This window comes from Onychomys torridus, chromosome 12 (genome assembly GCF_903995425.1).
Source record: "Onychomys torridus chromosome 12, mOncTor1.1, whole genome shotgun sequence".
Classification (NCBI taxonomy): Eukaryota; Metazoa; Chordata; class Mammalia; order Rodentia; family Cricetidae; genus Onychomys; species Onychomys torridus.
The window spans coordinates 24,231,932-24,249,554 of NC_050454.1; the positions used below are offsets into that span (position 1 = coordinate 24,231,932).

At 42.4% G+C, this 17,623-nt stretch overlaps 1 protein-coding gene across 1 annotated transcript in view; it reads left to right on the forward strand.

Moving 5' to 3' along the window:
* Cfap44 (cilia and flagella associated protein 44) overlaps positions 1-17,623 on the forward strand; it is a 95,043-nt gene that overhangs the window by 63,715 nt on the left and 13,705 nt on the right. The window contains exons 27-28 of the mRNA XM_036203287.1: positions 5,030-5,233; positions 7,875-8,070. Coding sequence (XP_036059180.1) covers positions 5,030-5,233; positions 7,875-8,070 — 400 coding nt within the window. The remainder of the gene's footprint in view (positions 1-5,029; positions 5,234-7,874; positions 8,071-17,623) is intronic.

Below are 17,623 nucleotides of genomic sequence, written 5' to 3' on the forward strand. Positions count from 1 at the left end.
TCTATATTTTTGAATTTTTTCAGCATATAGGAGGGGTTAAGGGTAATGATTTAGACTTACTGTGAGAAAGCATTGAAAGTGTGGTGGATGATGAGGATACATCCATAAAGGATGTCACTGAACAACCACTTAGTGATGAAGGGGCTTAGAGGACTAGAGTTATAGAATCTCCACTAATCTATACAGATTTAATGCCACTTATAAGGGAGTTTGTAACAAGCACATAATTTTATCTCTAGTCAAAATAATTGTATAATGAAAAATATTATAGTCACATTAGAACTGCTGGATAGTTTGAAAAAGAACATTTGTATTTAACTTATATATCCTCAAATCTCTTTTCTATCTCAGATCAAGGAATTGATTGTCACTTTTGATGCAGAACTCCATCTTCTGAGACACCGGAAACTGAAGCTAGATACTAAGATGAAACTCTCTGACCTACACCAATGTCACACTATTTCAAGAATGCTTCTCCTCAAGAATTTTGAAAAACAGGAAATATTCTTCAGAGCGTGTTTAATTCCTTAGACAAAGAGGAGCAAGACATGCAAGTAAGAGCAAGCTGAACCCTAGCTGGCTGCTCCCTTAAGTCCCTTACTACACAGACCTGGGAACATAAATTTGATACCCCAGAACCCATGTACAGCAGCCCGTGTCTGTCATGCAAATCTAGGGAGGTAGAGAAAGGAGAGTTTCTGGATCTTATTGGTCAGCCAAGCCAGCCAGATTGGCAAGCTTCCAGTCCAATGAGACATGCTGTCTCCAAAAAATAAGATAGAGAAGGCCAGCATGATAGCTTGATGGGTAAAGGCACTTGCCAACATACCTGATAACCTGAGTTCAAGTCCTTCAATCCATATGCTGGAAGGAGAGACCAACTCTCAAAAGTTGCTGTCTGACCATGCATGCACTGTGGTAAACACACACACACACACACACACACACACACACACACACACACACACACACACACACCTGATTTTGTACCAGTACCATGCTGTGTTGTTGCTGTTTCAGGGTTTTCTGGTTTGTTTGTGTGTTTGAACTATGGCTCTATGGTAGAACTTGAAATATGTCATGGTGATTTCTCCATCAGAATTATTTGTGTTTAGCTTTGCTATGGCCGTCAGTATATTCTGTACTTCCCATGAATTTGAAGGTTTATTTCCTACTTCTGTGAAGAATGTCATTAGAACTTTGTTTCAGATTGCATTGAATCTGTAGATTGCTTTTGGGGAACAAGGATAGGAGTACTCATTGTTATCTACCTTGAAAGGAAAAGACAAATCAAGCTGGGTAAATACTGGGAGGGGAAAGCTGGAATACTTTTAGTGTCTACAGATTTCAGAGATTACTATATCTATGGAGGGTTATAATTATGAAGGAAAATGAGAAGGGGAAAAGGATGAGAGAGAGAGAGGGAGAGAGAGAGAAAGAGAGAGAGAGGGAGGGAGGGAGGGAGTGAGGGAGTGAGGGAGTGAGGGAGGGGGAGGGAGGGAGAGGGAGGGAGGGAGAGAAAGAGGAGGGGGAGGAGAGGAGGAGAGGAGAGGAGGATGAGGAGGAAGAGGAGGAGGAGGAGGAGGAGGAGGAGGAGGAGGAGGAGGAGGAGGAGGAAGAAAAGATATAAGGGCAGGAGGGGAAGTGTATGAGCTATGGGTGAAAAACCCAGTAAAGGATGTCTCTAAAGACTGGACAGAGAAACATGCACAGCCATCCTCAAACCTAACTGATCAACATATGAACAGAATAGTAAGCAGGGTGGGGACATAACAGGAAAAAGGGGTGGGACATGAGAAGAGAGAGGTCAAAATATGCTGTGAGATTCTACATTAACCTTTCCCCAAATGCTGACCAGCTCATTATTCACTGGTGGCTTAGTTTTCTTCCATCATTAGGTGGAGTTTTCTGTCCCAAATAACTGACATAGAGGCTTAATATGCTTAATATTACTTATAAATGCTTGGCCAGTAGCTTAGGCCTGTTACTATCTAACTTCCATATTTCTTATTTATGCTTTGCCACATGGCTCATGGCTTGTTACCTCATTTTCTACATGTTCTGCTTGCATAGTGTCATCCTCTCTGACTCTGCTCTTCCTCCTCCCAGATTCCTCTGTGTCTGGCCCTATATTGCCTGACTGGCTACTAATGAGAGTAATACATATTCACACTGTACAGAAGGACTATTCCACAGCATGCTTTCTATAGAATGTTGGAGTTTTGTATCTTTTTCCTACAGGACAACACATCAGAAGACACTTGCAACTAAGTGAAATCATGGCAAAAAGAACTGAAGGACCAGCCTTAAGGAGATTAATAGAATGTATTTAAAAGGGAACCTTCTGCTTTTCACACCATCCTCTGTCTGCCTGCCTGCCTGCCTGCCTGTCTGTCTGTCTCTTCTCTCCACCCCTTCACTGTTCTCATTTTGTATCTCAGGTTAGCCTAAAACTCACTATGTAGCCCCAAACTGGCCTCAAAGTTGTGGCTAGTCCTCCTGCCTCAGCCTCTCAGGTGCTGGGATTACAGATGTGATTCTAGGGTTACAGATGCGATCCTATAACTGTCCTTCTTTAATGCCTGCTTTGCTGCCGTAGGTGAGAGTGTTTGTGGCAATGGCAGGGTTCAAAACTGTTCCAGAAATGACAAGTACTGTTTCCAGGGAAACCAGAACCAGGCTTGGACTGGAAGTGTGGGACACAGTTGAACTACAGAAGGAAGAGAACCTTTCTTGGGTAGATAGCACCCTACTAACAGACCTATAGAAGGAGCTCCTTCCTCAGTAATTTTCAGCTCCATTCTTCAGTATCCCTGCCCGTGGCTTCCCACCCTGCTTCTTCATCATCATTTCCACTCCATCCAGGCTGACTCTCCCACTATCCCTGCCGCGCAGACTCTCCCTTCACCGCTCTCTCCTATCAGAGCTTCCTTGTAATTGCAATGACTGCCTTCTAGAACCGGGCCATTGTTCGTAGCACAGAGCAGTCCACACCCTCTCCAGCATCTTCTGCAACACCCTCTCCTTGTTGGTGAACTCTGGCGCACCTGTGCTCAGCACTGTATGACTTATGTTTGTCTTTCCTGATGCTTCACGTGTGTTAGTTTTGTCTACAAAGTGGATTAAACAGTTCTTCAGATAAGGGCTGCATCTCCTCTTCTGTTTCCATCAGGATGCCTAGACACAAGGCATGCCAGACATACATTAGTAAATGTTCATTCACAAGCTTTGCTCTCATCACAGTCATGTATTGATTTTAGCAATTAAACAAAGTCTGTTGGGCATACCATATACAGAGACATAGTAGCCAGGTAGTGGGAACACAGCAATGCTCAAGAAAAACACTCTTTATTATCATAAAACATGCAGGCTATCCGCTATGAGAGCCAACAGAATAGGTATAGCTTTTAAAGACTCGGAGACCCATGTGGTCTTTTTTAAAAAAGGAAATGGCCTCCTGCCTCCAGAGAAATTAGGGAGAGTTCAACTTTATTGAATAAGCATAAAGGGAAGCCCAAATATGTATTCTATAGCCACACTTACTTAAAAGTTTGTTTTTTTTTTCTTTTCTTTGGATTTGATTTCTGTATTTTAGTACTCTAAAATTCTCTAGCAATTTCACCACCACAAACCTTCAGGCCTCTTCCTGTCCATTATCCTCTAGTAGGGTCTTCATATATGTTAAGTTTCTGACAGTCTAGATTTTCTGTAATGTACAATTTAACAAATAACACTCAATGGTTTTCTTCTTCCCACTGTGTGGGTTGCTTCAAGGGTATCAACCCTCAGGGCTCTCTCTTCAGCCCTTCACAAACTCTGACTATATAGAGCTGTGCCCAATGGAAGCACGTGTGAGGACATACAATCACCTTGCCCACAGTAGAATAAGGTCCATATCAGGAACTGGGAGTTAGATCCCTATCCTGCCTCTGTAGTAAGGTAGCCTTGACTACAGAGAAGTCACCTTTAACCTCATTTCTTCACTTGTAAAATACGATAACTGAACAGATTTTTGTGACTCTATGATTATATTTACCTATGTAAAAATATTTCTGTTGCATATTTTTTAACTTTTATTCTTCTCTCATCATTGCATCCTGACTGCAGTTTCCCCTCCCTCCCCCCCTCCCAGTTTGTCACCCCCCCCCCCCCTCTTTCCCTAGATCAACTTCTCCTCTGTTTCCCTTTAAAACATAAATAAATAAAAAAGAACAGGCCTCCCAGGGATGTCCACCAAACATGGCCTAAAAAGATAAAATAAAACTGGGCACAAACTTCCACATTATGGCTGGATGTGGTAACCGAGCAGGAGGAAAAGGGTCTCAAGCACAGGCAAAAGAGTTAGAGACAGCCCCACTCCTGTTGTTGGTAGTCCTACAAGAACACAACCATAAGGTATATGCAGAGGACCTAGCTCAGACCCATACAGGGTCTGTATTTGTCCTGGCCTGTGAGTTTCTATGAGCCCCTCTGAGTCCTGCTTAGTTGATCCTGTAGACTGTGTTCTCATAGTGTCCTCAACCCCTCTGGCTCCTCCAATCCTTCCTCCCCACTCCTCTTCAGGGTTCTCCTGGCTCCCTAGTGTTAGGCTGTGCATCTCTCTCTCTCTCTGTTTCCATCACTTGCTGGGTAACACTCCTCTGATGACAATTGGGTGAGGCACTGATACTCCAGTCTATATTTTTGAATTTTTTCAGCATATAGGAGGGGTTAAGGGTAATGATTTAGACTTACTGTGAGAAAGCATTGAAAGTGTGGTGGATGATGAGGATACATCCATAAAGGATGTCACTGAACAACCACTTAGTCAGTGATGAAGGGGCTTAGAGGACTAGAGTTATAGAATCTCCACTAATCTATACAGATTTAATGCCACTTATAAGGGAGTTTGTAACAAGCACATAATTTTATCTCTAGTCAAAATAATTGTATAATGAAAAATATTATAGTCACATTAGAACTGCTGGATAGTTTGAAAAAGAACATTTGTATTTAACTTATATATCCTCAAATCTCTTTTCTATCTCAGATCAAGGAATTGATTGTCACTTTTGATGCAGAACTCCATCTTCTGAGACACCGGAAACTGAAGCTAGATACTAAGATGAAACTCTCTGACCTACACCATGTCACGCTATTTCAAGAAATGCTTCTCCTCAAGAATTTTGAAAAACAGGAAAATATTCTTCAAGAGCGTGTTAATTCCTTAGACAAAGAGGAGCAAGACATGCAAGTAAGAGCAAGCTGAACCCTAGCTGGCTGCTCCCCTTAAGTCCTTACTACACAGACCTGGGAACATAAATTTGATACCCCAGAACCCATGTACAGCAGCCCGTGTCTGTCATGCAAATCTAGGGAGGTAGAGAAAGGAGAGTTTCTGGATCTTATTGGTCAGCCAAGCCAGCCAGATTGGCAAGCTTCCAGTCCAATGAGACATGCTGTCTCCAAAAAATAAGATAGAGAAGGCCAGCATGATAGCTTGATGGGTAAAGGCACTTGCCAACATACCTGATAACCTGAGTTCAAGTCCTTCAATCCATATGCTGGAAGGAGAGAACCAACTCTCAAAAGTTGCTGTCTGACCATGCATGCACTGTGGTAAACACACACACACACACACACACACACACACACACACACACACACACACACACACCTGATTTTGTACCAGTACCATGCTGTGTTGTTGCTGTTTCAGGGTTTTCTGGTTTGTTTGTGTGTTTGAACTATGGCTCTATGGTAGAACTTGAAATATGTCATGGTGATTTCTCCATCAGAATTATTTGTGTTTAGCTTTGCTATGGTCGTCAGTATATTCTGTACTTCCCATGAATTTGAAGGTTTATTTCCTACTTCTGTGAAGAATGTCATTAGAACTTTGTTTCGGATTGCATTGAATCTGTAGATTGCTTTTGGGGAACAAGGATAGGAGTACTCATTGTTATCTACCTTGAAAGGAAAAGACAAATCAAGCTGGGTAAAATAACTGGGAGGGGAAAGCTGGAATACTTTTAGTGTCTACAGATTTCAGAGATTACTATATCTATGGAGGGTTATAATTATGAAGGAAAATGAGAAGGGGAAAAGGATGAGAGAGAGAGAGGGAGAGAGAGAGAAAGAGAGAGAAAGAGAGGGAGGGAGTGAGGGAGTGAGGGAGTGAGTGAGTGAGGGAGGGGGAGGGAGGGAGAGGGAGGGAGGGAGAGAAAGAGGAGGAGGAGGAAGAGGAGGATGAGGAGGAAGAGGAGGAGGAGGAGGAGGAGGAGGAGGAGGAGGAGGAGGAGGAGGAGGAGGAGGAAGAAAAGATATAAGGGCAGGAGGGGAAGTGTATGAGCTATGGGTGAAAAACCCAGTAAAGGATGTCTCTAAAAGACTGGACAGAGAAACATGCACAGCCATCCTCAAACCTAACTGATCAACATATGAACAGAATAGTAAACAGGGTGGGGACATAACAGGAAAAAGGGGTGGGACATGAGAAGAGAGAGGTCAAAATATGCTGTGAGATCATCTGAGAGACCCAAGTCTCTGGAAGTGAAACCCTGCCAACCAGACTGGCCTGCCATCTTTGAGAAGAAAGTGGGGGAGGCACGTTGGATAATGGAAAAAGACAAAAGAGGAGGAAAGAAGGAGAGGGAATGTAAGACGACCCTGGGCACTCAACACGGGATAAACATGAAGGGGAGAGATGGATGGGGGCATGGGGTCTAATCGCTGGCTACAGCTTCGCTTCCTTGGCAGTCCTCCTGGGAATTCCAGATGCCTGCCAGAGCCCTCCCTGGGTGTGGTCCGGTCTCCTCTCCTGTGCTGGTGTTAGTCCCAGATCCAGTTTCAAATGCTGTCTCCACTCTTGACAGTCCTTCTTGGGGGGCACGTCTGGTCACAGATACTGGTCCCATTGGTGGGTAGTCCTTCAAAGATTGAGTCCTGGTCAAACTTCTGGGTTGGCCCTTCAGGAATCCAGCTCTGAATGCTGGCCCTGCCCTTTGTCTGTGTTTTGTCTGTAGGCACCATCTTATCTGAGTGTCAGTAAAAATTCCTATTTGGCCAGGCAATATTGGCACATGCCTTTAATCCCAACAACAAAACAAAAGCAAACACAACAAAAATTTAATTTGTTTAATTTGGATTTGTTTTGTTTTGTTTTGTTTCTCTGTGTAACAGTCCTGGCTGTCCTGGAACTTGCTCTGTAGACCAGGCTGGCATCAAAACTCACAGAGATATACCTGCCTCTGCCTTCCAAGTGCTAGGCTTAAAGGCATGTACCACCACCGCCTGGCTTAATTTGAATTTTTTAAGTGAACATTCCACAGATACTGACTTGAATATCTTTAAAGAATGTAAGTTTAATTAAATAAACAGTTCTACAAACATCAGAAATGTAAATTTCTATTAAGAAGCTTAAAGATGTCTGTAGACTAGTTTTGCACTGGAAAGTGCATTGACACCCCCCCCCCCCCCCCCGGCCCATTAGAAATGTTGCATATCCTATGTTTGTTGGTTTTAAATAAGAATTTGAGAAATGTCACGAGGCACGACAAAACCCAGTATCAGAGCTTCATGGGGGGTAGGGGGGTGGAGAGGGGAGAACAGAAGAGAGTGACCAGGCCTGTGAAAGATGTGTGGGGGGGGAGCAAAAGAGAAGGGAGGAGTCTGTGACCGGCTTTTTAAGGATTTCCCTGCACATGCACATGTGGGCTTATGGAGCTATGCCACGAATGTGCTGATTGCATGAGTGCTTTGCATGCATTTGCACAATCACACAGTGCACTGCACTGATGATGTAAGACCCCTTGCTTAGCTACTGAACTGCGCATGCACAGTCCCAGAGCTGGAGTGGTAGAATCCCAACAATGTTCTTCCCTTTCTTCCCTTAGTGGAAAATAAATGAAACTCTGAAAGAGATGGAAGAGAAAAAGAATGAAATCACCAAGCTCCAGGAGCAGGAAAAGGCTCTCTATGCCGGGTTCCAGTCAGCCCTTGGAGAAAATAATAAGTTTGCAAACTTCCTCATGAAAGTCCTGAAGAAGAAGATTAAGCGGGCGAAGAAAAAGGAAGTTGAAGGCGATGCCGGTTTGTGCTCCACCCTCGCGTGCCAGCCCCCTTCTTCTCATTAACACTAAAAAGAGAAAGGCCAGAGAAAATACTGGTCTTTCTGGCTTGGCGCCATTTTCACCCACTACCACACAGGCAATGTAGATGTGCTGTAGGGATCAAAGAGCAGAAGCTATAAGGTGTTACGGTGTGTTTGAACACTTGGAGTGTGAGTGCATTCGTGTGTGTGTCTGTGTGTGTCTGTGTGTTTGGTATGAATTAATACAGGATAGTTTGCTATCCTTGGTGAAATGCCTCTCCTCACCTTTTGTACACGTTTGAGTAAGATTGTCTTGCCATTGAGTTTTGAGAGTTCTCCATGTTCTAGGGTCTAGTCCTTTGACATATTGCTCACAATTTTTCCCCTCACAGGTAACATTTGCATCTGCAGCGTTTGCTAAGTAGGTTGTCTCATTCCTTTGAATTGCTTTTGATCTTCAAGATCTTCAAACTGTGTGTTACAGTTGTCTGGACCTATGTGAATGGGTCTCTGGGTTTTCTATTTTGTTACAGTGACCTACACCCTTTGTAATTGTAACTGTATGCTAAGTCCTGAAGTCGGGTAGACCAGTTCCTCCCACTCTAGTCTGATTTTTCAAAATGACTTTAGCTGTTCTAGGCCTTTAATATTTCCATATTTTAGAATAATGTTGTCTGTATCTACAACGAAATCTTGTTAGAATTTTTTTTAAATTTTTTTTATTTTATTTTATTTTTTTAACCACAGTCACGCTAAACCTATTTAACAGTTTAGCTCTGCATGTATCTGGGCAGACCTTGCATGTTTGCCTGTTAATCAGCATGTTACATTTCCACACACGACTCATGCTCCTGTTTGTTAGATTTACACCTTTATAGTTACCTGTTTGGGGGTGATCATAAGTAAATTATACCTTTGCTCTTGGTGTTTGCATGCTTATTGCTAGTATACAGAAGTATGAATTTTGTTGTTGTTTTTTTCTTTTGTTTTTTTTTTCGAGACTGGGTTCTCTTTATAGCTCTGGCTGTTCTGGAACTCACTCTATAGACCAGGCTGGCCTTGAACTCAGATCCATCTGAGTGCTAGGATTAAAAGCATGTGCCACCACTGCCTGGCTGCAAATGATTGGTATGTGATTGCCTCCTATTCCATGGACTTACTTATGGGTTCTCGGTTTGGGTAGATTCTTTGGGAATTTCTGGGTAGAAATAATTTCATCTGCAAATGTGAACTGTTCTACTTCCGGTCTGTAACCATAGTTTCCTATTTTGCCCATTGCATGGCTCACACATCCAGAGTTACACTGAAACGGAGTGGCAGGCTGAGACCCCTGCTTTGTTTTCAACTTCACAGGGAAAGCCGTCAGTCTTTTGCCATTGAGTATCTTATAGCCTGCAGTAGGTTGAGGGGCATCCTCAGTTTTGTGAATTCTCATCATGAATGGGTACTGGAGTCTGTCAGGTGTTCCTCTACAGTGATTGATGATTATATGGCCTTTTCCCTTTTTTGCCAAATAACATCAGCGGATTGTTAATTATTGAACAAGACTTCTCCCTTGAAATAAACCATCATTGGTAGAATATAAAATTATTTTGTATGCTGCTAAGTTTTTAAAAGGAGCCTTTCCCCCTGTGTTTGTTGTAGTGTGCTTATGGTTTGTGTGTGTCCCTCATTTTGATGCTTGTTAGGACTTAATGCAAGATGCTTAGGTGAGTGCGTGTGTGGGGCACTGCCTTTGCAAGGGATTAACATAGTTCTCACCCAGTTCATTCACAGGAGAAGGATTATATAGCCTGTATTAACATAACTAGATTAGCCCTTTCCTCAGGCAGTCTCTTGATTCAGTCATGTGATCCATGAGCTTCCACCGTGACGACATCCACTGGAAGTCTTTCCTAGAAGCCTGACGCATAGTGTTGTTGATGTTGGATTTTTAGCTAAGTAGCAAACTTTTCCGTATGCATTGCTAAGCCTCAAGTATTTTGTTCTAACAGTGGAAAACGTGCTAATATAATATTCATGTGGGCCATTGGTCAGTAGTCCCAGCCTCCCTCCCTTCTTCCTGTCTTTCCTTCCCACCCTCCCCCTCCTCCCTCCCTTCTTCCTGTCTTTCCTTCCCACCCTCTCCCCTCCTCCCTCCCTTCTTCCTGTCTTTCCTTCCCACCCTCCCCCCTCCTCCCTCCTCCTTCATCCTTTTCTTACTTCCCTCTCCTCTCTTTATCTTTTCCTCCCTTCTTCCTCTTTGCCTAACTTAAATATGAGGGTGATGCTAGTCCTAGGTGACAGGGAGATCAGAATTCTGTCTAGGGGTTCTTAGAATTAAAGGAATTTAAAGATAAATTTGGAAGGGAACTTGTGGACAATTTTGTTAAGAGTTTGAGAGAAACCACCAGGCAAGCAATCTATAAGTCTCAGCAGTTTCCGGAAGGGAGAGAGACAAGGAAAAGTCACATAGCCTGTCTTGGTTTAGAAGAGACATCATGACCAAGGCAACTCTTATAAAGGAAAACATTTCATTGGGGCTAGCTTACAGTTTCAGCGGTTTGGTCCATTATCATCATGGCAGGACATGGCAGTATGCAGGCAGACACAGTGCTTGAGAAGGAGCTGAGAGTTCTACATCTTGATCCACAGGCAACAGGAAGTGGACTGTGTCACTAGGTATAGATTGAGCATAGAAGACCTCAAAGCCCACCCCCACAGAGACACACTTCCTCAAACAAGGCTGTACCTACTCCAACAAAGCCACACCTCCTAATAATGCCACTCCCTTTGGGGGCCATTTTCTTTCAAACCACCACATAGCCCATAAGGAAGCAGGAAAGTTCAGCACTAGAGGTCTGTAAGTAGCTGCAAGACAGACAGACAACTGCACACAGAAGGGGAGGGGGTCTTCAGGAAAGAAAAAAGAGTGAGAAGGCCTGGAATGTCTAGGAAATTTGGCTTTGACCAGTATCTGAAAGAAAAAGAAGCCAGAAAGCCACAGTGCAGACAGGTGCATAGGGGCAGGGTTTCTGAGGAGGAAGGTACACTACCTCATTAAAGGGATAATTATTTCTTTCATCTCCTTAGCATAACCATATGTAAATCAGCTTTCCAAGGTGGATGGATTCTTAGCCAGGTGATTGACAGACCCAATAATGCATAAGGTTCTAATCTTTGGAGCAGATCAGAATGTCGTATCTCTGCCCAGGATTAGAGGTACTCCATTGTTTTGACTAGAAGGAAATAGCTTCTGTTAATGGACTGCAACAGAGTCTTTATGTCCATCCTCAGTGACCTCCAAGATTCCCGTAACTTTTCCCTCTCAAGAGTGGAGACCCTAAAATCATTTAGGAGCTAGACTGAAATTAGGGAGTGTAGTGACACATTTTTATGAACATATCTCTTTACCTCAAAAAAAAAAAATGATCTTTTGGCAGACCTTGCAGCAAAAGTAATAATCCAGTGGGCTCTCTTAAGACTGTATACTTGGCTTGCTGCCTACTGTGCGCTCAGCCTGCTTAACTTGCCTTTAAGAAAACATTTAACCAATCTTACTCAGATCCTCGGATTTCTCATGCAACCTCTTTTATAACCTAATGAACAACTCTAATCGAATTTAATGTACTTTTCATGCACCTGCCACAGAGTAATGCATATTTGTACATGTGTGTAGTAGCAATCATTTGCTGAAAGCAGCCAACAGGTTGGAAGCAACAAATATCTGCCATAAATGTTGGAAGCAGCATGTAGCTATAGCTTGATGATGTCTCTGTGCAGTGTTGTTTGTGTGTCTGAGTTAGTTGGAATTTCTTCCCTTGTAAAAACTCCATTAAATAATTCTGTAAAGAATCCCTAATCTCTTTCCTATACTGTGTTTTCTGTGCTGTTCAATAAATACAGAGTAAAACCCTTTTTAGAGATATAACTAATAGGGCACATCTCTCTCTCTCTCTCTCTCTCAAATTTGGGCTTGCTCTTGGTCAACCTTCTCTGAGAGGAAGTGTTCTGCTTTTGCTCCTTCATGAGACATGGGTATATCATGGTGTCTCTGAGGTTATCTCTCATGCCTTCACTGACACAGGGAGTAGATATAACCCATTTCCAACAAGAAAATCCAGAGATCCAATTCCACAAGTGTTCATCAACACTGACTAGTATCTGGGCTGGAATGGCATCATATCTTCAGATATGGCCTCCAGGGAGGGGCTTCATTTAGGGGAACGAAGATAATTAGGAACCAGACCAGGATCCAGAATGTTTTCTGGATATCACCAGCCTGTGGCTGGGACCGAATCCCAGACAATTCAAGCTTCTGGCCAAGGATCTGAATCAAGTTCTCTAACCTTAAACCGCCTGGCCCTTTCTATCTCCTGTTCTCATCAATGCTATGAATTAGGAAATCTTTCCTCATCTTTGATTTTCTGTAAGATACTAACTAATTCTTCTTTCAATATTTAGTGGTATTTGTCTGTGAAGCTATTTGAAACTGAAGACTTGGTGGTGGGGGTTTAAATTATGAAGTAAAATTTCCTAATAGCTCAGTGATAGTCAGTCTCCTGTTTTATATTAGATGAGTTTGGGTAGTGAGTACAGCTTTCTTAAGGAATCAGCCCATTTTTCCAGCAAAGTTCGTGAGTGTGAAGTTTGCACTGTGTTTCCTTGTTACCATTTAGTAACTGCAGGGTCTGGTAATAGAACCCATCAAATAATATAGTTATTAACACATGCTAATGGTACAAATTGATGTGATTCACTGTAATATTTCCATAAGTACACAGACCTCCTACCTCTCATCTCCAGTCTTCCTTCCCTCCCTGGCTTCTCTCCCCGTTCCCAATAGCCCCACTCACAGGACGTTTCTTCTTTTACAGTTCTCATCTAGGACAGAAAACACATGACACATGCTTTTCTGTGTCCGGCTTATTTTGTGCAACATGTCCTCTTGCTACACTCTTTTTTTTTTTTTTTTTTTTGCAAATGACAAGATTCCATTCTTTTTGACTGAGTAACAACACTCCATTGTATATAAATACCCCCTTTCCTTTATCTGTTTGTCTGTTGACAGGCTGATTCTGTATCTTGGCAATAGTAACCAGTGACACAATAAATGTGAGTCCACAGGCATTTTTGTATGCTAACCTCATTTCCTTTGTATATGTACCCAGGAGTGGGATGCTGGCTCACATAATTTTTTTTTTTTTTTTGTAGTTTTTGAGGAAGGTTCATACAGCCCCCTCACCAGAGTTTCTGTGCTAGTGTACATTTCTGTGACCAGTATATATGCATTTCTTTGACTCTACATCTTCACTAGTTTTATATATAGTATATCTGTGTATGTATGTATGTAGGTAGGTAGGTATGTATGTAAGTAGGTAGGTAGGTATGACATTCTCTTGGAGTAAGATAGAATCTCATTGCACATGTAAAGTGTTGGAGCATGTGGGGTACACTCTATATTATTCATGTACAATGGGAGCAGTACCCCATCAGATAATGAGGATTTCTACAGTGTCAACCCTGCCTCTGTTATGAGTTCTTTTTTCATTGATGTGATATAACAACAATGTAAGGAATAAAGAGTTTATTTGGGGGACAGAGTACATAATGGCAGGGAAGACACCACAGTAGGAATGTGAGGTAGGAAGCCACATCGTGTCTACAGTCAAGAAGCAGAGAGAGAGAGAGAGAGAGAGAGAGAGAGAGAGAGAGAGAGAGAGAGAAGAGAGAGAACTGGTCCCTTTCTCTTCTTTTCTGTTCAGCCTGAGACCCCAGCCCATGGGATGGTGCTGTCCGCATTCAGGTGGGTCTTCCTCAGTTAAACCTCTCTGGAGGCATACTCAGATACTCCCAGAGTTATAAGTCTTAGGCAAGTTCAAATCTAGTCAAGCTGATAATGATGATTAACCATCACAACTCTGTAACCGACAGTGATGCTGGTGGCTCTGGTCATGGTGAAGTGTCTACAATTCTGATGGGGCGCTGCTGGGTATCTAGATACTTCACAGGGAGAGGCAGAGGCTGGAATCACAGTGTCCCCTTTATCGAAATTTTCCCAGAGACCTGCCCTGAGAATATTTCTCCCAGAGTCCTGGGGAAGATGCTATGGCCAGTGTGGGGTTATCTGAGGGAAAATAATCTATGTACACCATGTTCTTTGGTCCATTTACTTTATTCCTCTGAGATTAAATCCTAGCTACACAGCTTTATTTCTGTTCTAATATATTGCTCTTCTCTGTCCCTTCTCTTCCTGTCCTCTCACAGCCCTTCGATAGCTCTTCTGCTATCGATCTCATCTTCATCCTTAACCTATGCTCCTTCCTTCCTTTCCTACTCTCCTGACCGGACTCAAGTCATCCTATAATCTACAAAAACTTTTCCTTGCTCTTTCCCCTGGGGTCTTAACCTGGAGTCAGGAATTCTGTCCCAGTCTTCACTCCACCTGGTTATGCAAAAAACAAACAAACAAAAAAACCCTTTAGTTCTGAGTCAATATCTCTGGGATGCCACTAGGTCTATGAGAGAAAGGGATGGTCTGAGCTTCATTTTCACAAGAAATAAAGCTATGCATCTATACATCTGCCTGTCTCCTAGGCCTAGGAGACAGACACACAAGTTGTCTCTGTAGGGGTGTTAGCTAGTACAGATCAGCAGTAGATCTGAGAGGCTTATACTGTTGGCCATTATGGCCTAGGAGTTACGAGTGCACAAGAAATTGATAATAGGAAACACCTGATGTAGTAAAGAATCTAATAACATCAATTATTCCTTGATATTTGACTTCTCCTCTAGAAGGATTCCTTGATCTTTCAGGGTAAAGCTTTATCATATACAACTGAGTTTCTATTTCATATTCTTGCAGCCTGCAGCACCCCTTGGCAATAGTTAGTTTTAATTGTCAATTTGATTCAGTCTAGAGTCACCTGGGAAGGAGTTTTCAGTAAAGGATTGTCTAGATTAGGCTGGTCTTCAGGCATGTCTCTGGGGACTTATCTTGATTGTGTTAATTGAGATGGAAAGACCTACCTATTGTTGGTGGCACCATTCCCTAGGAAGGGAACTCTATAACAGTGAAGAAAGTGAGCTGAACACATGTATAAATGCATTAATTCATTGCCTTCTGCTCTTCACTATGGGTTTAGTAACTAATTCTTTCAAGCTATTGTTCCTTTACTTCTCTGCCATGATATACTGCAATCTAGAATTGTGAACCAAATAAGCCCTTTCTCCCTTAAATTATTTTTGTCAGGGCATTTTACCACAGCAACAGAAAAGGAACTAACACACTCTCTAGGAGACTCTTGCCAGTCCTATGCTATCTGACAAAGTGCAGTTACCATCAATGTAGAAGACCTACATAGGTATGGTGTTAGCAACCATCATGTTTTCCTCCCCACTGTCTTCTGAGAGGTGGGTCCCCAGACTTCCCCACTGTGCCTGCCATAGAATAGGTTGTCCCTGGGATCATCTGTTGTCCCTATTAAAGTAGAAATATCTACCATTCAGTCTTCATTGTCACCAAATAAAAGTGGGACCTCCTTGTTACCGCTGTGTGTGGGAATGAGTTCTGTCCCCACATGCAGTCTCTATTGACAACATGGTGGAGATAGACTTGGTACCCATAACCAATAGTAAAAGCCCTGACTCTTATCTGGGGATCTCCTTGGTACTGCAAAATGGGAGAGGTACAGGCTCTTTAATTTTTTTGTACCGAGTTTCTCTATGTAGCCCTGGCTGTTCTGGGACTCACAGCTATGTAGACCAGGCTGGCCTTGAACTTGAACTGTGCCTGCCTCTGCCTCCCAAATGTTGGGGTTGCAAGCATGAGCCACCGAATCCAGCCCAAACCATGTGATCTTTGCAGCTGCCTTGGTGTTGGTGGCAGTGAGAGAGTTGTTTATTAGCTAGCAGTGATGAATGTCCCAAATCCTCTACTCTGCCTTCCCTTGATGCCATCCAAGATGAACATTGGGAGGTTTTATTACAGCTCTGTGAGAGCGGATATTTAGGCTCCTTGTCTGGCCTTTGCTGATATGGTTGGAGGTGGGACCCCAGTTTTCTTTAGTATTTGGTTGGAGTAGTATTATCTGGAAGTTTTAGCTTGTTAAGCTGCCCTTCCTCTAGTATTTTGGCAAGTGAGGTAAGTACTTATTGAACTTGTCAACATCTGTTGGTGTGTCTAGTTTGCCAACGCCTTCATTTCCAAGTCTTGACATATATGAGGCAAAAAAGGCCTTGGGAACTCACCAGAGTATTGCTTTTCGGGTTCCAAGGTACACTGGTGGTTTGCTCTCTTCTCTCTCTTTCTCAGAATCTTATGTCTGTCTAATATAGAGTGCTTACCCATATTTACTGGGAGAAATAGGACAAAGTGGGTCTAGTTCCTTTTCAGAAAGCAGTCTATGTAAAGATACTTAACATTAAATTGTTTCTGATTCATTTGATATGGGGGGTAGAGGTTACTTAAAGTAATTTTCAGAGAGATTTTTAGATTTTGGAAATGTGCAAAAAGCCTGGAATATAGATAAAGGCTTGTAACACTGGCTACCCAGAAGGTTAAAATGGGTACAAGCTTGGCCCCCTTAGGCTATGTGAGTTCAAGGCCAAACTAGGAAATTTAGCAATTCCTTGTCTCAAAAAACTCATTATAATAAAATTTAACTTAAAAGAGGGCTAGAGTTAAAGCTTAGTGGTATAGTACTTGCCTAGCACATAGGAGGCCCTGGATAAAAAGAAATGAATGAGCCGGGTGGTGAAGGTGCACATCTTTAATCGCAGCAGAAGGCAGAGGCAGGCAGATCTCTGTGAGTTTGAGGCTGATCTGATCTACAGAGTGAGTTCTGGCACAGCCAGGGCTACATAGAAAAATCCTGTCTTGGAAAAAAAGCAAACAAACAAAAAAGAAAAAATAAATGAATGAATAAATAAATAAATAAATAAATAAATCTTAAAAGTATGAGGTCCATCTCTTATGTCTAATTTGAAGTTCCATAAGACCACAACTGCAAATTAGTGGTGTATGGTTCATAGATGTTCCCATGGTATTTTAAGAGCAAAATGGGACATTCTAAAGGGGTCTATACTCACTTATCTTGGGGATGATATGTTTTACTATCAGATATGTATACATTTTATAAAGATGCCATATACAACATAACAGTGAAAAGTTATTCATGACCCTTGCTAAAGAACAACCATACAGACTGTCCACGTGGCTGCTGAAATGGGGTTTTGTGGTAGGAAAAATATAGAATTCAACTCTGGCTGCAAGAATAAATGATAACCTATGCAGAGGATCAAGGGAACCACCAGTAGATAGAAAATTACTATCTAGGGTAATTCTTTGCTAAAAATCTAGCAGAATTTTCACTGAAGGCAGGCCAGAGTGATAAGCTATTAGAAGAAGGGGAAATTTGAGGATTTTGTTGGCTGGCAAGGGGAAGGGTTCCCAAAGCTGGTGTAACAGTATTCTTGCTATGACTGGATTCAGCAAGCTAAGGACAGAACCCGTGGTCTGCGTCTTTAATGGTGTTACTGTTCCCTAGTAGTAGACTGTTGGGAAACCCTGCA